General features: G+C 39.5%; 2 protein-coding genes and 2 non-coding genes across 4 annotated transcripts; 2 read left to right on the top strand and 2 right to left on the bottom strand.

Annotated features, from left to right (window-relative positions):
• The first annotated feature begins 6,894 nt into the window (after nucleotides 1–6,894).
• crhb (corticotropin releasing hormone b) lies at nucleotides 6,895–8,490 on the top strand. The gene is made up of 2 exons (XM_030757030.1): nucleotides 6,895–7,087; nucleotides 7,617–8,490. The coding sequence occupies exon 2, from the start codon at nucleotides 7,637–7,639 to the stop codon at nucleotides 8,147–8,149; it is 513 nt and encodes a 170-aa protein (XP_030612890.1). The 5' UTR covers nucleotides 6,895–7,087; nucleotides 7,617–7,636; the 3' UTR covers nucleotides 8,150–8,490.
• Nucleotides 8,491–9,826: 1,336 nt separating this feature from the next.
• trim55b (tripartite motif containing 55b) lies at nucleotides 9,827–15,131 on the bottom strand. The gene is made up of 8 exons (XM_030757029.1): nucleotides 14,826–15,131; nucleotides 14,375–14,544; nucleotides 12,303–12,480; nucleotides 12,050–12,145; nucleotides 11,171–11,404; nucleotides 11,036–11,058; nucleotides 10,495–10,619; nucleotides 9,827–10,401 (listed from the first exon to the last, which is right to left on the bottom strand). The coding sequence occupies exons 1-8, from the start codon at nucleotides 14,943–14,945 to the stop codon at nucleotides 10,232–10,234; spliced, it is 1,116 nt and encodes a 371-aa protein (XP_030612889.1). The 5' UTR covers nucleotides 14,946–15,131; the 3' UTR covers nucleotides 9,827–10,231.
• A 630-nt stretch (nucleotides 15,132–15,761) lies between these two features.
• trnaa-agc (transfer RNA alanine (anticodon AGC)) lies at nucleotides 15,762–15,834 on the bottom strand. Its single transcript has one exon. It is a non-coding gene; the product is annotated as a tRNA-Ala (tRNA).
• A 459-nt stretch (nucleotides 15,835–16,293) lies between these two features.
• On the top strand, nucleotides 16,294–16,379 carry trnay-gua (transfer RNA tyrosine (anticodon GUA)). The gene is given in 2 exon segments: nucleotides 16,294–16,330; nucleotides 16,344–16,379. It is a non-coding gene; the product is annotated as a tRNA-Tyr (tRNA).
• The last annotated feature ends 7,332 nt before the right edge of the window (nucleotides 16,380–23,711 follow it).

Below are 23,711 nucleotides of genomic sequence, written 5' to 3'. Positions count from 1 at the left end.
GTGTTTATGGGAATTTTTGACCATTCTTGCAGAAGCACATTTGTGAGGTCAGACACTGATGCTGAACGAGAAGGCCTGGCTCACAGTCTCCACTCTAGTTCATCCCAAAGGTGTTCTATTAGGATGAAGTCAGGATTCTGTGCAGGCCAGTCAAGTTCTTCCACACCAACTTCGCTCATCCATGCCTTTATGGACCTTGCTTTGTGCACTGGTGCGCAGTCATGTTGGAACAGGAAGGGGCCATCCCCAAACTGTTCCCACAAAGTTGGAAGCATGAAATTGTCCAAAATGTCTTGGTATGCTGAAGCATTAAGAGTTCCTTTCATGGGAACTAAGAAGCTGAGACCAACTCCTGAAAAACAACCCCACACCATAATCCCCCCTCCACCAAACTTTACACTTGGCACAATGCAGTCAGACAAGTGCCATTCTCCTGGGAACCACCAAATCTAGACTTGTTCATCAGATTGCCAGATGGAGAAGCATGATTCATCACTCCAGAGAACACGTCTCCACTGCTCTAGAGTCCAGTGGCGACGTGCTTTACACCACTGCATCCGATGCTTTGCATTGTGCTTGGTGATGTAAGGCTTGAGCTCTTTAGCTAATCTGAAGGCCACATGAAATTTAGAAGTCTGTAGTGATTGACTGATTGATTCAATGATTTGGATGGGTGGATGAATACTTTTGGCAATATAGTGCACATAAAAGTGGACAAGGCTCTCCTAGAAACTGGGAACTTTGGGAGTAAATTTAATGAAGTTGATGCCAGCAACATGTTGACTGTGTTTGGGAACTTTACTGCAGTTTTGAAAGTAAAATGTGTCTTAATTAATATAGGACTTTCAGCTCCGCAGCAGTAGTAACAGGGTGCCCTTTGTCATGTGTTTTTGTTTCATAATGTGCCAAATATTTTTAAATGGTGACAGGTCTGGACACCTGGCACGGCCCTTTAGCACCTGGACTCTTGGAGCTATACTTGCAAAATGTAGTTTGCCATTTTCTTGCTGAAATAAGCAGGAGCTCCCCAGTAATATGTTTTGCCTTGATGCCATCATAGATTGATGCTACCCATGCCACGTGCATTAATGCATTATGGGCTCTGGATTTTGATCTGTGCTTTATCCAGTCTGCCTCAGTTCAGTTATTTCAAATGCCACCAGGCTCAAAGAGGACAATGGTGTTATTTAATCTTTACTGTTTTGCACCCCCCCCCCCCCCCCCACACACACACACACACTTGTTTACTTCTGAAAATGATTTTTTAAATACCCAAACATGTTACGCAGTGTTGCCAATTAATCCATTTAATTGTGAGAAGTTTCAGCAGGTCTAAATAAATAAATCATTTTCAAATAAATATAGGCTCATTGACTTCTAGTTTTATTTAGATGCAAGGTTTTTTTTTTTTTTTTTTTTTTTAGTAACTGGGCTTTTGCTGTTTAGTTTAGAAAAACAGAAATAAACAAACAAACAAAAAAAAGATAGAAGTTGCAGCAAGCATGCTTGGTTAAAGCAAGGGAGAAAAGACCACACTGCTTCTATACACTGACAGTTTTTCTCTCATTAGCCCTCCATTTGACATAAATAGACCCTGCAGTTTCTGAAACTGATGGCCTCTTTTCAACAGAGTATAAAACATTGCCACAGACACTAAAAATATTATATAAGAAAAATATTAGAGGCGTATAACAGCAGTTACGACCATTTTAATCCACATATTGGCAACTAGCTGTCTCTGATGAACTTCCTTTTGATCATAACCCAGATAAAATGCCCTTACATAAAGATATTTGCGCTAACCACTGATCGCTGTGAGACAGAACAATGTGACGGACATTCACAAAGACAGGAAGAAACCTGCTCAACCATTTCAGCCTTTATGCCTCTGATTGTTACATGGAGTGAGGATAGATGTGTTGAAAGGAAGGAGAGAGCTTTTAAGGTCGTTAGCGCTCAGAGACAGTCCAAGTTTAGAATAAAGAAAGCTGTTTGAAATGTTTCTTCCCTGGCTGTCTTCTGTCACTTTGATCTGTATAACTGTCAGCATGAGTGCATTTGATGTATATCAATCTTTCTGAAAGGAAGGCGTGAATTTTATTTATTTATTTAGTTTATAATTCCTGTCACTGATAATACTTTATATCTGCGTAAAGTTTTGACAAAATTAATGAATTATAAATGAGTCACAGCTTAGCCATGAGGGTACACAGGGACGACAGCATCAGCATATATGTTCAGATTAAGTGGCCCCAAAGAGACAATTATGGTCAAAGTGTATTATCAAAGAGCAAAGAAAACTGGGTTACAATTTTGCTAGAATGGCTTTGGCCTAGATTTCTCCTGAGACTGATTTTTCTTCTTCTTCTTCTTCTTCTTTTTATCACAGTCTAAGATTGGACATTTGCTGTCTTATGCCTTTGAGTGAAATGTTATAACTGTATGTCACGTATCACTCAAATAAAGTTTCACTAATAATAACTTGAAATCATTCAGAGGAGCAGAACATTTAGGACTTTCTGGAAACAGAGACAAGCCCCTAAATGTGTCTCATTTCACAGACACAAAGTCTAAGGATTAATCTGAGAGAATGGACTGAACCAGCATGTTCAGTTCACATTATGACAGCGAGGTGGGAATTATAAGTCGTCAAATTCTGGCTGCATGAGTGCTGGACAAAATGACAGGAAATCACTTGTCAAGTCAAATTTCAGCAAAGAATGATGCATGAACATTGTACAAACCCATAACACGTGATGTGTCTATGAAAACATTCACAGTTTTATTTCCACATCAATATGCATTCATGTACACCTTGCCAGTACCAGGTTGGACCCCTTTTGCCTTCAGAATTGCCTTAAGTATTCATGGCACAGATTCAACAAGGTGCTGGAAATATTCCTCAGCGATCCCCCACTCCAATGCACCACCATCAACAGCCTGAACTCTTGATACAAGGCAGCATGGATCCATGCTTTCATGTTGTTCACCCCAAATTTTGACCCGACAGAATCATCTGAATGTTGCAGCAGAAAATGAGACTCATCATCAGACCAGGCAATGTTTCTCCAGTCTGCTATTGTCCAATTTTGGTGAGCCAGTGTGAAGTGTAGCCTTGGTTTCCTGTTCATAGCTGACAGGAGTGGCACCTGGTGTAGATTTCTGCTGCTCACTGGATATTTTCTCTTGTTCAGCCCTTTCTCTGTGAACCTTAGAGAAGGAAAATCCCAGTCTACCAGCAGTTTCTGAAATACACAGACCAGCCTGGCTGGCGCTAACAATTATGCCACATTCAGAGTCTCAGTCTCAGACTCAGTTTGAAGTTCAGCAGGTCATCATGACTGTGTCTACATGCCTAAAAGCAGTGATTTCCTGGCATGTGATTGGCTGGTTAGATATTTGTGTTAATGAGCAGTTGAACAGGTGTACCTAACAAAGTGGCTGGTAAATGTGTATGAAAAGTATTAGAAAAAAAAATCCCTCCTTGGTCTGCAATCACATCTGACTGATTTGTTATACACAAAAAGATACGACACTATTATCCAGTGTCCAGGTTAGAAGATAACCTCGATTGTATTCTACAGTATAGTTTCATCTTTTTCTGCATGAAAACAGTACAAAACAATAGGTTCTGCTAAAAACACCGAATATATTGGATTCCCACGTGTCTGAGAGCAATGCTTGACACGCTTCCTCCTTAAGACACACAGTGGCATTTACTACATACACAATCCAGGTGCTGCCAACGATCACAAATAACAATAAATGCACCTTTTACTGTTGTTTGAATGACCTTTGCAGAAAACTACAGACCCCAGCTGTTCTTGAGAATCACTGAGTCTTTTATAAGAAAATAATGAAGCTATGTATCAGTGACATCTTTTAAAAGATTTATGCCTTGATGGGAACAAACAGGATCAGAGTGTCTCGAGGAAAAAGGCAATGACGGAGAACCGAGCGGATAATTGATTTTGATTTTTTTCATTTGATTTGTTGTCAATAAGAAAAGTGATCAAAACCCTCTGACTTTTCATTTTAATTGGATGTATAAAATATTTTATGTTTGATCTATAATCCAATTATAAAATTAGCTTTTTAGATTAAAGGAGTGAGTGTGTTTTGTATCTTTTTTGTTTAGACAAATTGAAATTTAACAAAGAAAAAAGGGGAGTTTAAACATAAAAAAGACTCGATATCTTTAATTTTCTAGGAAGAACAAGGTAGGCAGACACTAATATTAGAAGCTAATTGTTCTGCTCTTTATTCACTACAACCACAGAATATGAACTCAAACTTTTTGCTTCCCAGAAAGTAATCTGCATGTACCTTCTCTTTAAAGAAGAGTTGTTACTTGCTCATTTGAACTAAACACTGGAACTATACTGTAAATGATGGGTTGTTTTATAATTACCAAAATCATCCTTACAGGCATTATTCCCCTTTCTCTGTGTGCCCAGACTGACAGTCAATATGTAAACGAGCAACAGTGACGCCTCTGACCTGCATGTGCTAGATTGTTACAGACAGATGGCCCTCGAGGGGGTTTCGGTGCGTTACAGAGAACTTTGCTTCACACGTTCAACCTGTGAGGTTACCAGATTTCTTCTTGCATAATTAAATGACCTGCTTAGCCTTAAATGGCCATGATCGAAGCATATATGTTTAACCATATAACTAGTGGGCTGATTGAATGAAAGCTTCGTGTCATTTTGTGGTCAACTGTAAAACAAGAAATGCCATTTCTGTAAAATTGTTTTTTTTTTTTCTTACTCTTCTTACTTTTTTTTTTTTTTTTGTAAAATGAAAGGCCAGGCTCTCACTTCTATTAGAGGTGTTTTTATAACAGGTTATATCACTGCACTATAAACCAGAAGGACACCTGAGCAACAAGACTTAAGGTCAGGCGGTGGTCTCTCCCTTGGCTCTGCAGTGCCAGCGATCACACTCACTTAAACAGTGAGAGTGACTTTGATTACTAAAATTTTGTTTGTGAACGTCAAGGATGTGTTAGGAAAAACATGGTGCTATCCACTGGAGAAGGCTGCCCAATTATTCAGGAAGGGAAAGCTCACTGAGAAGTACTGGAAAGGCAAATGATCAAATAATGAATCTGCTGCCAAAGAGAATTTGTTCATATGACAGTGATTCTGTAAAATACTTTTTCGCTGGCAATTTGCAGTGTGTGCTGAGGAAATATAACTTCATCTATTCATTCTGCATGCCCAACCTGCACAAAAAGGTCAGCGTGAAAGGTGGCAACATCCCAGTTTTCCAGGACAAATCATTCAGGTTTTATCTAATCTAATCATCTAAAAGACTCGCTTTAATTGAGGAAACAGATAATAATTTAAGCCTGAGTACCTTCCGGTGTGACATCGCAGGGGAGGATTTCTCTCCCAGTGATCTGTCCAGGGATGGTGATTTGAAAATGAGGTGACGTGAGTTGACCACAAGCAGTCCTTCTCTCGTGGCGGTGTTTTCTATTTGTGTCAGCCAACATGTGTTTCTCATGATGGGACCTGACACTTCCCCTTGAGCAGTAACGGAGCATGAAAAGTGACAAAGTGCAGAGGCTAGAGGAAAAACAAATTTTGCATATTATCTTCTAATCCAGTAAAATGCATACAGGCAATGCATGAATTTGGAAGCTGGCACTTTTTTCTGAAGAAAAACCATCTTGCACTTCATGACTACAGTTACAAAATCAAATGTTCTCCCCCTGCTCTCGCTCTCTTTCAGACTGGCTCATTTTACTTGAGTGCACTACCTGTTAAGTCACCTCAACCTCTGCATATGTTTGAGTCTTCCTTTTTCCTGCCCTGAATGTCTGAATGAAATGGACTTACTGTTAAGGATTAATTGGAAGGGTTTCATCACATTTTTAAGGGTGACTTACTGTAACACACATGCTGAGTTTAGGTGTAAGTATAAAATGGCCATCTTTCATCACCATATTTTACCAAATGCGAATCCACATCCTCTGCCTCTAACTTTGTGGAAGAATTAGTGCTTATTTAATGGCATAGCACAACTAAAAGGTTGTTTTTTTTAGTTTTTTTTTTTATTTAATCTTGCTTAAAGACAAACAAAGATTAATTCCTCTGTCTTTGTAGAAGAATTAGTGTTTGTTTGATTGTACTGCACAAATGCTGGAGAAGCAGACAGAAACATATAAGTTAAAGATTCAAGCTGTTTAACATTCTAATGGCTTGTCTGATGCTGGGTTAAACTCTCCATCTTGAAAGTGTAGCTTGGCGGTGGGTCCCTCTGGAGCTAGGTGGCCAAGGCACGGATTGGTAGAGTTGGTGATGTATATATGTGCAGCAGCAGCAATGAATCACTGGGAGACAATACCTCTCTCTCTCAGCCTGAGGTGTTTGCAAATGCATTTTCACTGCATTACAGCTCAGGGCAGATGGAAAACTGCTTTGGAATAATTGCGGTGCAATATGCAGGGACAAACTGAGTCCTGAAGATTGCACTAAAATGTACCTGCCACACCTGAAACCACTGGATGAACCGCCAAAATGTTACATAACTTCTGCAGTTTTGCAGCCAAGAGCTGTCACTATATGCTGCTGTCAAATAAGGAGGATATTTTAGACACATGATGAAAATGAGCAGTGACTGATGAGCAGAAAAAACACAATTCTAGACTTGCCTCTTCTAAATATTACTTGAAAACTTCGGATTGTTTGCTATTTGGATTCCAAAACCTCTGCAGTTATTTTTCAACTAACTAATTCAAGTGAAAATGCCGGCAGGTGTGTCACCTATAGGCCTATTCTGAAAGCCCCGAAGTAGACGCTCGTGCACGCGCGCGCACACTCACATATGACTCATCTCATCTAAACTAAAGCACTTTGTCAGAGGCGTCCATTCACGTTACACCCATGCAAGAACGCGCAGACTCAATCTCAGCTTGGAGCGCGACACTTATAGTGAGGGTGGCTATATAAGTCCATTCAGCATCTCTCCTTTAAATAACTATATACTTGATTCCTCAAAGTGAAGTGAAGGAGGGCGGCATCTCGCCAACTACCTGGCAACGTACACGGCAGTACCGGACCACCTCTAAAGCCTGAAGGTAAGAAAAGTTTAATTTATTTTACCCATATTGTTAATTCGTCTCTTTCCCTCCTTTGGCGTGTTAGACATTCTCATTTCTACCTCAGACTCCGGGGGGTTTGGTTAAAGAGATCTTTGTGCTTTAGAGCAAACATTTAAAAAAAAAATGTATTTACAGATGGCAAAGTAGATTTTTGGCTTTGCTGGTGCATCTTTCTGTTTCTTTCCTGATTGCGTTTTTTGGGGATGGACTAAGTGCAATGATAGAAGACAATTCTCACTTTGTCTTTACGCGTAAATATTCCACGTCGCAGATCAGTCTCACAATATCCAGTCCCATTATTAATAACAGGTGGCACCAAATCACAAAATATTTTACAATAATAAAAATAAACTGCAGCAGTAATAGTTATAATTTGCCCGTTATATTATCGCAATATCTCTTTTACGTGCGTAATTGCCTTTTTACGCGGCACATCTCACACCACAGCAAGAAAAATGAGCATGCCACATTTAAATAATACGCAATCTTGCAATTTTCTTTCCAGATTCCTGTTGAAATCCTGACATGAAGCTCAATTTATTCGGTACCACCGTGATTCTGCTAGTTGCCTTCTTACCGCGCTTCGAATGTCGGGCTATTGAGAGCCCTGGCAGTACCCTGCGCGTCCCAGCTCTACAAACCCAAATCTCCCAGCAGCAGCAGCAGCAGCAGACCGGCCCCATTCTGGAGCGTCTTGGGGAGGAGTATTTCATCCGACTGGGCAACGGAGACTCGAACTCTTTCCCATCAACGTCCATGTATCCCGGCGGATCACCTGCCATCTTCAACAGAGCTTTGCAACTCCAACTGACGCGGCGTCTTTTACAGGGGAAAGTTGGGAACATCAGGGCGCTCATAAGTGGCTTCGGAGACCGCGGGGATGACTCAATGGAGAGGGGAAGAAGGTCCGAGGACCCGCCGATATCCCTGGATCTGACCTTCCACCTGCTCCGGGAGATGATGGAGATGTCCAGGGCGGAACAGCTGGCTCAGCAAGCGCAGAATAACAGAAGAATGATGGAGCTCTTCGGGAAATAATTTCCCAGCCCGCCAAAGATCTCCCTTCCCTTTCTTTTTTTGTTTACTCCTTCTGTTGTGCATTTTTACCATCAGCACAAAACATGCTCTGTACAATATAGTGCTGCTTTATCACTTTATTGTTTATAGCTTTAACCTCAAACTATGGAGCATAAACGGGCTTCACTTAAAATGAGCCGATTGTACCTTGCCATTGTTGGTGTCAGATCTGTAGAGGTATGCCGTTCTTCATATTTGAGATGAAATACTTTTGTCTAAGACATGAATTGCATTTTGTTTTAGATTATGAATCACTGTATTTATGATATTTATGTTTGTTAATAAACTTATGTGCAACCAGTCATTTTCTGTTGTGCAACATAACGTCTTATATCTATATTTTTAATAAAAAAAATAAAAGCAATGCTTACACTTCTCTGTGGATATCCTTACATATTAGGTACTAGTAACTCCAAAACCCCCCCCCAAAAAACTATTCCTATTAACTTTGACCACTAGTCTGATTAAAATACACTTTCCTAATAGTCCTTAGCAAATGAATTTGATGTCCCACAAGTGGCACAAAAGGCCACTGCAGCTTGAGTCTTGCCTATAAATGCTGACTGAAGGTTTGTCTAACTCATTGCATGGCATTGCTCTGGAGCCAATTTGTGGGTTAAAATCATGCATTGTCTCTAACACAGGCACACAAAAAGCCACAAAACAGCAACACTTTGCCAAAGATATGAACAACCCTTTAGCGCAGTAAACATTCATACAGCGTTCTTCTTCTTCTAAACCCTTAATCCTCAAGAGGCAATTCGCATTATACCAGCTAGAGGCAACCATGCTTAACACAAAGATACACCACTGATAGCTAATTAGTGTGAAAGACACTGTGTGTGTGTGTGTGTGTGTGTGTGTGTGTGTGTGTGTGTGTTTATTTACGTGTGAGTGTATGTATGTGAACGCTGATTCTTGACCCCCAGTGTCAGGGTAAGCTAAACAAGAGCTGTGGGTGTGAGTCATCCTATTCTTTTTGGCCCATGAAGCATCTTGAGGGTTAGTGTGGGACTGAGCCCGTTTGTAAAGGATCCAACTCACTGAGAGACGGTGTAAAATAACAGATGGTCATTGAACGGTGGACTACCTGAGCAGCGGAGTTAAAGCAAGGTGAGGCAATTGCAGGGCAGCAAATTATTTGCTTTGGTCTATAAATATGGGACCGCTCATATTACCCTGATCATACAGTGGAGAAGAATGTCATAAGTGTCTGAACAAGCCAATCATGCATCAAGATGGATTTCCTTTCACAGAAATATGTGAATATGCATGTGGAAAAATGAAGAGAGAAGGAGAAGGCATTAAGAAGAACCAGCTGTATTTCCTATATCTATTATTAACAGGGGATGTAAAATAATAATGCTGAACATGTTTAGTCAAATCACTTTTAATGTATATTATGTGCATGCATAATGTATGATGTACCATAAAGTGGTAGCTTATGTTTTTCTATCATGGGAATAATACCTGTGCTACATTACAAGAAATATTAAACATAATACAAGCAGTCTCATGTAGGAAATGCTGAAATGTCACAGGGGTTATTTTATCACTCTGCTACAGTACTCGTAAAATGATTTCAGTCATAAAGAAGTACACAACAGTGAGGAGAACCAGAAGCTCTCTTATTATGCTTTTTAATGCAGCAGTTTAAGCAGTCAGTCTCAAAAGGTCAACTACATAAAAAATGCTGGAGTACATCTCAATTCTGCAAAAAGGCAATTTACAGTCAAAGTTCGCCTGCCATCAAGTATGTCCAAAATGAAGAGGAGGACCCAGTTTTTTAATCAGAGAAAAGGAAATAAAATCAGTCCGTATGCAGTGACATACCCTCCCACAATCCCAATAAAAGAAGCAGAAGTAAAACTTGTGATTTCCTTTAGACCTACATACATAACTTAGGTTTTTTCCTTTGGCATGGGCCTACATTTTTCTCAAAGTTTCCCAGGGTGGTTAAAAATGTATCACAACTGACCAGAGGTCAATATTTAGGAGCAGCAATCATCCCACTCTTGGTTTGGGTGTTGTCAGGGCTGACAGCTAGGTGGAGGGAGTGCTTGTGGCTGCGCTGGGGGAGGAGCTTATCTGCTGGGGGGCAGAAGGTTGGGCAGAGGCAGCTGAAATAGCACCTCCAGAAACAGTCTGGGTCCCTTCTCCTTCCTCAGCACCGGCTTCTGCATCCTCATCGTCTTCATCTTCGTCTTCATCATCTGTGTAAGAAGTAAGGCAAAAAAAAAAAAGTTGGAGAACTACAAGACGGAGGGGTAAGGAGTAAAATAAAGACATGATCTCTGTTCCTTCACCTTGGATGAAGTCGATGCTCCGCAGGGCCTTGCCCTCTTTCTTGAAGTTAACTTTGTAACGATCCATACTCTCATAGCCACGCTCTACTTTATCCAGGTGCGCTGCACCGGATGCTTCTTCAATCCTAAGCACATGAGGTTCATACAGCATATTCATAGGACTAAATCTAGCCTCACAAAGTCGTGGTAACACGTCTTAAATATATTTAATCTGTGATGTTTAGCACGTTCCACAAGTTATTTCAGGATGCCACAGCAGAAGATAGTGATTTGCAACATTTCACAGAATTACTTTCCACAGCTGCCAGAGACAAGGTGTGAATTAGAATTGTGGTTTTATGTGTAGGTGCAGATGTAAATTTGGTGAATCATTCACAAGAATGATTAAAACACACACACACACACACACACACACTAGAAAGGATTTTGACTTTTACTGTGGCAGTATAATCTCTTTTTTTCCATAGCAAACTTTTTTTTTTTTTTTATTATCAGAGCAATTATTATTATTTAAAGAAAACAACAACAAACCTGCACTTACTTTTTGAGGAGAGGCTTTGTGTTCTGAAAGACACAAGGGAAAGTCCAATTCAACGTACACATAACTTATTAATAATTGCAGCCAATTCATGAGAGTTTATGTCAAATTTAAACCCCATTTGGTATCAACTCTGACCTGTAGGAATAAAGCCATTTCTGGCTCTTCCATAGTCTGGATCCCCGTCTCCAAGATCTTACAGCTCTCTTCCAGATGGTCTCCATATTTCCTTGTCAGTCCCCGGATATAGTTCACCTTCTCTTCCTGCTCATCTGTCACCTTCTGACTCATCTCCCTCTTTTTCTCCTCCAGGATAGAGTATAACTTGTCAAACTTTTCACATACCAGAGTCTTCTGTCTCCGACTGTTCTCCTGTACGTGCATGAACAAGTGAAGAAAACATGCACACCCACAGGGAAAGATTGTAAATTCTGCAAGTCCGTTCTTTATTAATGAGTTCTGGATGGGAAAATTTATGCAATTCAATTTTAGAGTACATCAGAATTTCAAAATGAAAGAAAATGTGATAACAGTTGTTGTTTTCATTGTCTGGATGTGTAAATACTGCAAAATGTCTTTCATTTGGTGCCATGTGCATGACGCCACTTGCATGGGGACACACGGGGGACTGGAGTCCCTCCAGCTTCTGATCTAATATGCCCAACTGTGGCACGTGAACCATAAGAAAGCTGCCCGTTCTCACCCTATGAATTACACGGCTCGTTTTATTGTCCATGGAAGTGGGCAATAAATAGGGTTCTCTAACTAGTGTATGTGGACCCAACATAAGAGAAAATATGAAAAGGGGAGATTAAAGCAGTCTGTTGCACCAAAACATCTATTTTCCTCTAAATGCCTCTCTGTCTAAATCTCGCAGATGGATAAAAGCAGAAAGAGTGGCTGTGACAAGGACACATTACATGAGTTTGGTCGTCTGTGCAGGTGCATCAGTGTGTGCACAGAGTGCGGCTTGCTGCGTGAGTAAGCGGCCAGGCACTGCAGCGGTTGGACACTGACCTCTATGGCACGACAGGCTTCCTCTAGCTGACTAATGATGCCTTGCATCCTGTCGTTGTTACCAACCATCATGGCAATCCCGTCACTCAGCTCCGTCTAGAGGGTAAGGAGATGGCAGAATGACTACTGGCTTAAATCTGGGGCAAATCTATGATTATATAAATATACTTCATGACTTCATGATAAAAAAAAAAAAAAACACATTACCACAGCTGACAGTATTCATTGCCTTTGTGAGTATCTTCGGCCTCACCTTCTTTGTCTGGTAGATGCTGCTGAGGGGGGCGACCTCACAGTCTTTGTGGGCTCCGAAGACCTTACACATGGAGCATGTAGGCACACCGTGGGTCACACAGTAAATGTTGATCTTTTCATCCTCGTGAACATCACACATGGGCGTTTCCTCCTTTCTCTCTGGTGCTGGTTTGCTGCTGTTGAGGTGTGATGGGAACAGTTATAGCATCCTGTTATGCTGCACATTTGACTGCATACTGATGTGACATGCGGTGTCAGTTTGATAATGTCACTGTTACGCATCTTAGCAACCCCAACAGCTTATCGATGACCCATCAGCTTTGCCTTGCCATTCATTCAGTCAGCACTGCAATCAATATGTCATCATTATTGCTGAGTAGTGTACAGGTGTGGGAGCAAGCGTACATGATTCATTTTTATATATTTCTACCTTCATGTGTAGCTCATGCAGTACTGTAGTATTAACATATTTGTCACACTTACATGTTTCAGATCATCAAACAAATTGTAACATTAGACAATGATAACCTGAGTAAATACAAGATGCAGTTTTTAAATGATGCGTTTATTTATTAAGGGTAAAAGATTATCTGAATCTATCTGGCCCTGTGTGAAAAAGTAATTGGCCCTAGACCTGATAACTGGTTGTGCCACCCTTGGCAGCAACAACTGTAATCAAGCGTTTGCAATAACTGGAAATGAGTCTTTCACATCACTGTGGAGGGATTTTGGTCTTCTTTGCAGAACTGTTTTATTTCAGATACATTCAGAGGTGGACTTGCTGGATCACTGTCCTACTGCATAACCCAAGTGCTCTTGAGCTTGAAGGCACAAACTGATGGCCGGACATTCTCCTTCAGGATTTTCTGGTAGAGAGCAGAATTCATGGTTCCATCAGTTACAGTAAGTTGTCCAGGTCCTGAAACAGCAAAGCAGCCCCAGACCATCACACTACCACCACCATGTTTGAGCTACTATGATGTTAGTTTTATGTCATTAAAAAAAATGTAACGGGACTCAAACCTTCCAAAAAGTTCGGCTTTTGTCTCATCAGTCCACAGAATATTTTCCCAAAAGTCTTGGGGATCATCAACATGTTTTTTGGCAAATGTGAAACGAGCTTCTCTGTTTTTTGTCGTCAGCAGTGAGGCAAGACAGGCCTGCAGTTCTTTAGATGTTGTTCTGGGTTCTTTTGACCTCCTGGATGAGTCACTGATGTGCTCTTGGAGTAATTCTGGTAGGCCGGCCACTCCTGGGAAGGTTCACCACCGTTCCAGGTTTTCTCCATTTCTGGATAATGGCTCTCACTGTGGTTTGCTGGAGTCCCAAAGCTTTAGAAATGACTCTTTTCCAGAGTGATAGATGGACTGATAGTTCCTGAGTTGCTCATGATGTGTTGCTTTTTGAGATATTTTAGCTTCACTTTGTCAGACAGGTTCTATTTAAGTGATTCAGCGGGTCTGGCAGTAATCAGGCCTGAGTGTGGCTAGTGAAATTGAACTCAGCTTTCAAAAAAAAAAATGCGGTTTAATCATAGGTTTGGATCGCTTTTATCCCTTAATAAATGAAACCATCATTTAGAAACTGCATTTGGTATTTATTCATGTTATCTTTGTCTAATATAAAAAATTGTTGAATAATCTTAAACATTTAAGTGTGACAAAAGAAATGAGGAAGACGGCAGATACTTTTCAATGGCACTATATTTACACTATCTGTGAAATTCATCCTATAAACACTACTCAAGATAATGCCAGTGAAATAATGCCACAATGAGTGGAGCCAATAGGAAGTGAGCATGCCAAATGAGCTGAAGTGTTGTGCATATTATGTCATACAAGCATTTCAGTCAGCGGCTGGATAAATCATCTGTGTGGATGACTACTACTTGAAACGTCCTGTCACCCACTGCAGCTCTCTGACTCAGAAGCCACTGGTTCACTTCTTTTCTTCTATCTTTTTCTGCTCTAAAGGGCAAGTTTGACTGCAGAACAAAGCCTCCTGGCAGATGTGAAGGTTTCCTTTGATTTTCTGTTATATCCATATTGACAAATGTCTGAACTGTCTCACCTGTTGGACTCCTGCTTGAACATGTCAATGATATTCTCAACCAGCAGGTTCCTCTGCAGGCCGTAAACACCATGCCTGTCCAACACCACCTCGTGTCTGCAGGATGGGCATCGGAAACGGCCACCAGATGTCAAAGAACCACTTCTTGTTGGAAGGTATGGGTTTGAAGCCTGTAAACATTAAGAACAGTTCTGAATGTTAATCCAGCGGATTAATAATCCATACTACAACCTTGGAACCCCATCATCAAAATTCGGTTCACAGACTTTTGAACACATTTGAACCAAATTGAAGCATTTTCTCACTGCAAAAATTAACAATCTTAATGTTTGTAAACAAAGCGTATACATGTTAAATTTGTGTGTCATCTAAACAGCCACTATTTGGGTCTCTAATACATGAAACTCGGGCCAGATTTATAAATAACAATTTAAGTCATTCAGTTGCTTACCTGAAAAACATCACTGGCACATTTTCTGCACAGGTTGTGCTGGCAGGGTAGGATGACCACAGGCTTTGTAAACATTTCCAGGCATATTGGACAAATCAGCTGTTTCTCCAAGTTGTCCATGGTGTTGATGATTTCACACACAACTTAAGCCAACAACTAGTGTGATAGGTTTAGTAAAAAGTCCTTTCTGAAAGTAATCTATCATGGGCCCGTGGTCAGGCTGAGTTGTAGGCCTCCTGCGCTTGTCCTGAAGGGTGTAGACTCCTATCTCTTCTGTGTCAGTTCTATTTTTAGCAGCTACTGCTGTCACGTCTATGGTTGCCATTTTTACCTTGCCCATATTTGAAACTGAGTAGGGCAGTGCTAAACAGCTGCCCACCCCCAGCCTATTCTACACTGGGTGCCATGTGGCTATGTGTTTGAGAGGATGGGGGCAAGTTATTTAGCAAGTGATGCAGTCTTAATAGCATCTGGCAGTATCTGCTGAAAACACGTGCTGCTAAGTCAACAGATATACACTGAGAAAAGCTAATATGATTTTTTTTTAAAAACCATGTTATAATCAACTATTAATCTCTTTAGACAGCATCAGGAAGCCATCAAAAGTGACTTGCAGTCAAACTTTAAATCAGCAGCTTTGTGCATAGAAGGGAAGATGACCATACAGAAGAAAAGGCTCGTTACAATAATAGGTTTGCCGGCTAAGCACATCATTAAAGGAGGGATCGTGGGTTTACCTGGCATTACTGTAATATCTATAAAACAAAGTTTTAATGTGTATTTGGACTTGGAGAGCAGGTTAGTGTAATAATTTTTTGCTGTATTCGTCACCGCATCTTTCAACGTAGCTGATCATTAAATCAAGTAAAAAAAAATCATCCATTTATAACATTTTGCTGTTAGTCAGAAAAAAAGAAAAAGAAAAAAAAACTTCATTGGAGAATGCGGGCATCGATCCCGCTACCTCTCGCATGCTAAGCGAGCGCTCTACCATTTGAGCTAATTCCCCACATACTGTAAAAGCAGTAATCTACGTATTTATTCTACGAAGTGAACAAATTGAATGACCCATACCTCCCCCCCATTGGTGCGGGTATGGTTGGTTTTTGTTTTATGGCACTATGTAACATTTAACATATTGACATTTGCAGAAATAGAGTGCGGTGACGCAGCATTGTATGTGTATATCAAGCGGTAGCTAGGTTAGCTAACGAATACAACCAATAAGAGCATTTATAACTATTAACTTAGTGGAAAGCTCGCGATGTTTATGTTTCTTTAAGGGCAGCCAAGTTACTTTAAAGATATGGCGCCATGAAACCTTTGCCCACAGCTATTTAGTTCAAGTCCAGAAAGAGTAGCGAAAGCGAATTTCCGGCAACGTGAACGAAATGTCGTGCGAACAGGCTTCCTTCCCTGCTTCTTCCGATCTGATAAATACACATGGTCAGCAGCGAACATTCAGCTCCCTTCGATAGCTCAGTTGGTAGAGCGGAGGACTGTAGTGGTAAATCAGGAATCCTTAGGTCGCTGGTTCGAATCCGGCTCGAAGGAGGGTACTTATTTTTCTTGGCTAAATGAATGTCACTCTTTTTACATATGTACACAGAACTGTTGTTCGTTTTAAATAAATTATATTTCAGCTATTGAAACAAAATAGGTAGCATTAGCAGTTAATGGATTTCTATGACTGAAGATTATTTTCTTCAGATTTCTCACATCAGCATATTCTGCATGGCTACTTTGCATGTTAAACTAAAAATGATCACACCTGCAAGCACTCTGTTCAAAGGGGAAATTAAAGGGGATTGTTTAGTGTTTGATTTTCTCGCCACTAGTGATGAAAACAAACTTTATCACTTTCTTTGACTGTGAAATGACTTATAAAGGTGCTGCAAACACATTCAGATGGATGACTCAGAGACAATAATTAACAGTCGTGTGGAGGACTGATGCAATCTTCACACACTAATAAAGTGCCTTTGTTTATAACAAATGACATTTCTCTGTGCTGTTGCACGATTGTTATTCCTCCATCCAGTGATTCTCATTAGCAGAATTTCAATTCCAATTTGAAACCCCTGTCCTCTACTAATGGAGCGCTCATCTTCATGAATCTGTATGAGCTCTAATCTCCAAAAGTCATCACAAGTATTTCATGACAAGCAAACAAGGCAACTAAAACTGTCAGGTTTTACAGACTACGCGAAGATTATTTTTGTGGTGTTGTATGTCAGCACTTTTTCAAAACATTTAACCTATACAAAAAATATAAAACATCATTAACTATAGATTCATGTCAAAATGAGCATAGCAGGATCCTCATAGTGGATGCTTCTGACCCATTTAAGCATACCTAATCTGTTTTTTTTTTTCTTTTTCATCTGACTCATACAATTTGACATCTGCCTTCCTCACACCTCTTTTCCCTTTATATAAAGCCGCATGGATATGCACACAGTGCTTTTCATGCAAGTGTATCAGAATCAGTGAGTCATATTTAAGCATTTTAGACAGATGTCATTACTGAAAATGAATGAACGTCTCTCTCACCCTCTCTAATTTGTCTCTTTGTTTCATTTAGTGTCCCCTCCTGGGTCTGGAAGTTAGGAATCAACTTTTTTTAAAAAAAGAAAATTAGGGAAAAAAATGGGGAAAAGGATGAGAAATATTCACATTCACGTTCAAATAGTAAATGTAAAGTTTCTGTCTCTTGTGATTTGCAAATCTATGTAAATGTAAAACGACACGCTTACTAATTTTTGTCATTTACTTTTGTCATGTGTGTGTCACTCAGTTCTCCTTTCTGTTGATGTGTTTTTTTTATTCTGTGATGCACTACAAATGAAGTTTTTTTAGTCGTTTTGTGATGCTGTGGGCACACCACTTTATTCAGTTTTAATCAGTAATCTCTAAAAAGGCTGAACTAGCATGATTACATATTCATTAGCGACAAAGCAAAGGCTGCTCAGATGCTCACCATTTAGATAAAAGTGAATTCAAATGAGGTCAATTAAGAAGATGTTCTGGGTTACGTCTTTGTGATTGAAGTGAATTCATAATTTTTCAGCCATTACTATCTGACTCATAATATTGCAGCGCCTGTTAGTAAAAATCCAATAAAGATTGACAAATTAAGAGCAGTGTGGAGATTACTCGGAGATGAAAGGCCAATATGAATGCCAGACAGTGCTGCCTTTGAGGCTAAAAGCTGCCAATTTAAAGAGCACAGTGTGAAACTCCTGTTCCTCTTTTTTGCTCGGCGTTGGTAAGCGGAGCTTTGCGTGTATCGTAAAAAGGTCTGCATGCACTGCCAAGGCCATGAAATACACCTGCACTTGCACGTAATCACACACATAGATGTCTACAAACTCATAAGCAAGAAGAAAGTGTGCAGGGGACCAGAAAAAGGAGCAGAGCAAAGGGTGCCATCTGTTCACTTGTATGAATATTTCAGTTAGGTGGAAGTCATATTGTATTCATGCAGATGGTAGGCAGTCAGTGGCTGTGATTTAAAAACTCTCCGTGAGCAATTCCAGATAATGTCCATTTCTTCAGTTCCATATTTGTCCAAATGCTCCACTGAAGTGAAAATTTTTGGGTGTGATTAGAGTCAGAAAAATTATAATCATACCCAAGAAATCATGCTAAAATCTGAGTCCTACAGAATAATGAATAGCAATGTTAAAGGTAGCAGTAGCTCACTGTGGACGTGCTTGGGATGAAGATATATAAATAAATTTAGAAATATAATAAAATTTACACAGAACACACTATCGGCTAGTCTCCACATAACTGCAATGTAGTGTACAAACAAAAGTGTTAATATGCAGACTCTTTACAAAATTGCACATTTCAGCTGGAGACCACTGTTCAAAAATTATGACAATGTGCAAAGGTTTTATGAAATTTCATAATGCAACATACAACAATCAAGTATAACATTATGACCACTCAAAGAGGGACATTGAAAAAACTGGAATTAACCTTTTACACCAGCCACATGATCTTTGGCTTTAAATACAACTGTCCAATCATCATACAGACGATTAACATCTCCAGAACTTAGCATCTCATCTAAAATGCGACTGTCATGCTGTGGTATAATATGGGTCAAGATTGCCCAACTTGGCTCAGTTGTATAACAAAACACATGAACTACAATATCTTAGCGCAGAAACATCCCAATGCTATAATCCACAGGGAGTGAAAACGGAAAGTTGGAGTAAAAATCTATCACACTGTTTCTGGGATAACTCGGTATTTGTATGAGTACAGATGGATAAACAGACCAATGGGATGTGATAACTCTCACACTCGTATAAATGTCTAACATCCTATTTGATAAAGTCACTTGATTAGAAGAAAGATGAAATCAATCAGCCTGATTTTTGCTCCTAACTTTATGTAACATCCTCTGCCATGCAGTGACGTAAAAGAGACGTCAGCCTGCTTTAACAAGCACGGCTGCACTTCATGGTCATGGGAAACTGAGATGTACTCAGCATTCAAGTGCTTGTCTCAGCCTGGTTTAAACCTCACACCCTCTAAAACATGAACAGTGCAGTCCACCGTCCTTAAAGCTTTGTTTCACAGCATATCTAAGCAGGGTGATTTTACCAACTAGAAGCTGATTGTTTAAACATCAAGAGGTATCTGTGGTAGACAAAGGGCACAGTATAAATATAGTATAGTGGGATTATTGTGAATGATCATAGCGCCATTGTCATGTTAACTTCTGTGCTGATACCTTAATGAGGGAGGATAAAGCGGTGCAAAGGTCATTATATAGTTTCTTTTATGCAGAGGCAGTATCAAGCAATTCAACCAGTTTGAAATTTGTGCATACATTACAACATTTGAGACTGTCCACTGGCCAGTTACCATACAAATCTGGATGTCAGTATTAAATGGAGTATTTGTTCATGCATCTTGCAAAAGACTTCTACAGAAGCCTTAATGTCAAATTATTTGTGAGGCAATTTCCTGGGTAGCGCTGTTAAAGAGGTGAGAAACAGAGAAAGGCTCAAAGCTGGAACTTTACAGTTCATGGCTGCCACCTTAACTGCACCTGTGCCATCTAATGAGCTTCAATATTACATCTAAACTGTCAGTTATCAAGTTTAGATTATATTGCTCCATCACGTTATTATAATAAATCAGTTTCTCAGTGGTTTGTTTGTTTACAGATTAAAAAAATAAAGAATCTGACTCTTAATGCTGACAAAAGCGGGATAATACTGTAATATACTGTACTTGTACTATGGAGCTGTGACTGTAACTCATACTGGCCTTTAACGCAGTAAAAGGGTGCTATCTAGTGGTGGAAAGAAAACAGGGTATGCTCGGCATGTTTCACAGCTGCAGATTGACATCATTGCAGACGTCACCCCAGGACCGACACTGCAGTCATAATTATGCTGTTTCATCCTGTGATTCACACTCTTTTTATTAGATATAATGTGCACAATGTGGATGGAAATAAGAGATGAGATGTCTTGGAAACATAATTAAAAATTAAGCACAACTGATGATATTCAGAACTTGGTCGTTAGATTTACAACTACTAGCTGCAGCTAGAGTACTGACAGGGACTAGAAAGAAAGAACATATTTCTCCCATATTGGCTTCTCTTCATTGGCTCCCTGTTAAATGAATAGGATAGAATAGAATGCCTTTATTGTCATTATACAGAATGTACTATGAGATTAGAGGGCCATTCCTGTTCAGTGCCATGCTGTAGAAAGTCACACTTTATAAAATATAAAATAGAACTTCTAAAAATATACAGAAAACAAAATAGAATGTACAAAAATGTATACATTGTAAACAAATAAAATAACTATATGCATATAATAATGAAGATGGGTGAGTATTGCACTTGGTGACTGAATATTGGACATTGCACATTATGGGGTGATAGATATTGTTCAGTATGAATGAGATAAATATTGCAGAGATGTGGGTATTGCACAGTTAGAGTGTGTGTGTGTGTGTGAGTTCAGGGTGGTTATTGCTTTGGCAAAGTAACTTTTCTTGAGTCTGTTTGTTCTGGCTTTGATGCACCTGTAGCATCTGCTAGAGGGCAGCAGGTCAAACAGTTCAAAGCCAGGGTGAGAGCTGTCCTTGATGGTGTTTTTGGCTCTGCTGAGACAGCAGGAGGTGTACATGTCCATCAGGGAGGGGAGAGGGCAGCCAGTGAATGCAGCCAGATGCAGAATTGAAATTAAAATTCTTCTTCTCACATACAAGGTCTTGAATAATCAGGCCCCATCTTATCTTAAAGGCCTCATAGTACCCCAATAGAGCACTTTGCTCTCAGGCTGCTTACTTATTACTTGCTTACTTGTGGTTTTTAAGATAATTAAGAGTAGATTGGGAGGCAGAGTCTTCACCTTTCAGGCCCCTCAGCCCACCAGCTCCCAGTTTGGATTTGGGAGATAGACACCCTCTCTATTTTTTAAGCCTAAGCTTATAGTTAGGGCTGGATCAGGTGACCCTGAACCCTCCCTTAGTTATGCTGCAATAGATCTAGCCTGCTGGTGGGTTTCCAGAATGCATCCACTTCTTTTTACGCTGTTTACACTCCACTCTGCATTTAATCATTAGTAATCATTAATCTCTGGCTCTCTTCCACAGCATGTGTTTCTTCCTGTCTCTCTCTCCTCAGCCCCAACCGGTTGCGGCAGATGACTGCCCCTCGCTGAGCCTGGTTCTGCTGGAGATTTCTTCCTGTTAAAAGGGAGTTTTTCCTTCCTGCTGTTACCAAGCGCTTCCTCATAGGGTTCGTTTTGACTGTTGGGTTTTCCTTACCTTTACCTTGTGATTTGGAACTATATAAATAAAACTGAATTGAATTTTGTTTTTTAACCTTTACTTATACTGGTAGTCCCACTGAGACTCAGTGTCTCATTTGCAAGAGAGACCTGTTTCCAAAACATAATAAATTGAATTGAATTATTTTATGTAAAGCTAAGCATTTAGCTTTACATATTTTTTCCAAATAGTATATAGGTGTTTGCTCAGGGAAAACACGTGTGCATTATCTTTGTATTAGTCTGGTATAATACAATGGGTAGTAGTATTAGTGGAAAATATGAGTGTATTAGAAAGCTGCTATTACTTTTGGTGCACTGTTCTTCTGGATATACATCAGAAACCCAATCATTTTATAGTATATTTGAGATGTTCTTTAATTTACCTGAATATCTTTAATCTACCAGCACACATCATTGTAAAGACTCTTTTTTTTAACCACAAGATGGCTCTAGATACATACAGAGATAAATTTCCCAAAGCATACTGTTCAATTCTTCAGTTTTAACCTGACCATAGATGCAAGCCAGAGGATGTAGCTTTACATTACATACATTAACATTACAAACATATATCAGGAATCAGCACATTTGCTATGCATGCATGTGTTTGTGTGTACATAATGAATCTACTTTTCACTATAGATGAAAAAAAAACTGCCAATGAAGGAAAATATAATGACTCAAGTGATGCTTGCAGTGTCATCACAGAGTAGAAGATAATCAATTAGTGACACCATGGTGAATTGTCCAGGGGGAGTGGAGCACTGGGGGTCTCAGTAAACTGCACTTGTGGCAACAAGAGGAATTAACAGGTTTGCAGTTTATTAAAAGTCCTGAGGCTGATGCTCTGTGCTAGTTTATAACCCCATGCATGGTGTGTGTTAGTTTTTGTGTGAGTGTGGCAAAAAAACAAACAAACAAAAAAGATGGCAGAGGAACAAATTAATTAATGGAAAGTTTTCCCTGATCACGCTCCCAGATGTATATTAAATGTAGGAGGTGTAAAATTTGTCTGTGCGTGCGTGATGTGCCACTGACACCGTCATGTGCTAGATTAAGCAGTTTCAAAACCCTGAATGTAAATGCTGTACAGCCCAGTTATGGCTGGCCATTTCTGTAGTGGTTGCAGTAGCTGATATTTTTAAAAAGCAAGACGTGTTATTTTAGACATTTGTACGTGAATGTCAAATTAAAAGGTTTCGAATGTATTCTGTCACAAGGTGTTCCAGCATCCAGGGTAGGAAAGTAACTGATGCTTCACAATATTACATATTTTTCTATATTATATTATATTATATTATATTATATTATATTATATTATATTATATTATATTATATTATATTATATTATATTATATATCCTGCCCAGGTTTGCAAAGGCCAAATTTGCTGAGAAAACAAAGTTAAGAATATTTTGATATAAATTTCATTTAAATTTCACTTATCTTCTTATTCCTCTGAACAAATCTTGTGAAAAAATATTTTAAGATTGTGTCTACTTTGGCAGGTATAAATACAGTATAGTGGGACATTGCTGAGTTTCTGGTTGGTAAGTAGTTATGAAATGCAATCAGTCATTTGTGCTTTACCTACACTGTACTGTCAGATGACCTCCAGTACCACTCCATGAATACCACCTGAAGTGATTTGAATCTACTTTAAATATTGGTATATTTAATTTTCATACAACTGAAAAGTCAGTGTTAAGATTCATAGTATTTCAGTCATGTATCCATTACATTTAGCATACTTGCCATCAGTTCTATTTCAAAAAGAATTTTATTTAAGTATTTCAGCTTTGCACTGGCTCGACTGATGACCCGTCCAGGGTCGACCCAGGGAAAGGTTCCAGTCCCCCCTCTGAGTTGGATAAGCAGTTAATAAGATGGATTGCTTTTATCATTGCAATTAATATAGCCATCTGTGCTGGACATATAGCAAAGAATTAGCTACAGATTTTTACCATTTAATTGATTATTGAATATTTATTACTTTTAGGCCAGCTTTTCATTAGCTGGTCTATTTTCCTTCTTAGTGTCCATGATTCAGTTACATAATCCTTGGATGA

Source organism: Archocentrus centrarchus, chromosome 20 (assembly GCF_007364275.1).
Source record: "Archocentrus centrarchus isolate MPI-CPG fArcCen1 chromosome 20, fArcCen1, whole genome shotgun sequence".
Lineage (NCBI taxonomy): Eukaryota > Metazoa > Chordata > Actinopteri > Cichliformes > Cichlidae > Archocentrus > Archocentrus centrarchus.
Note: the sequence above shows the minus strand (reverse complement) of the source record. Positions and strands in the feature narration are given on the sequence as shown.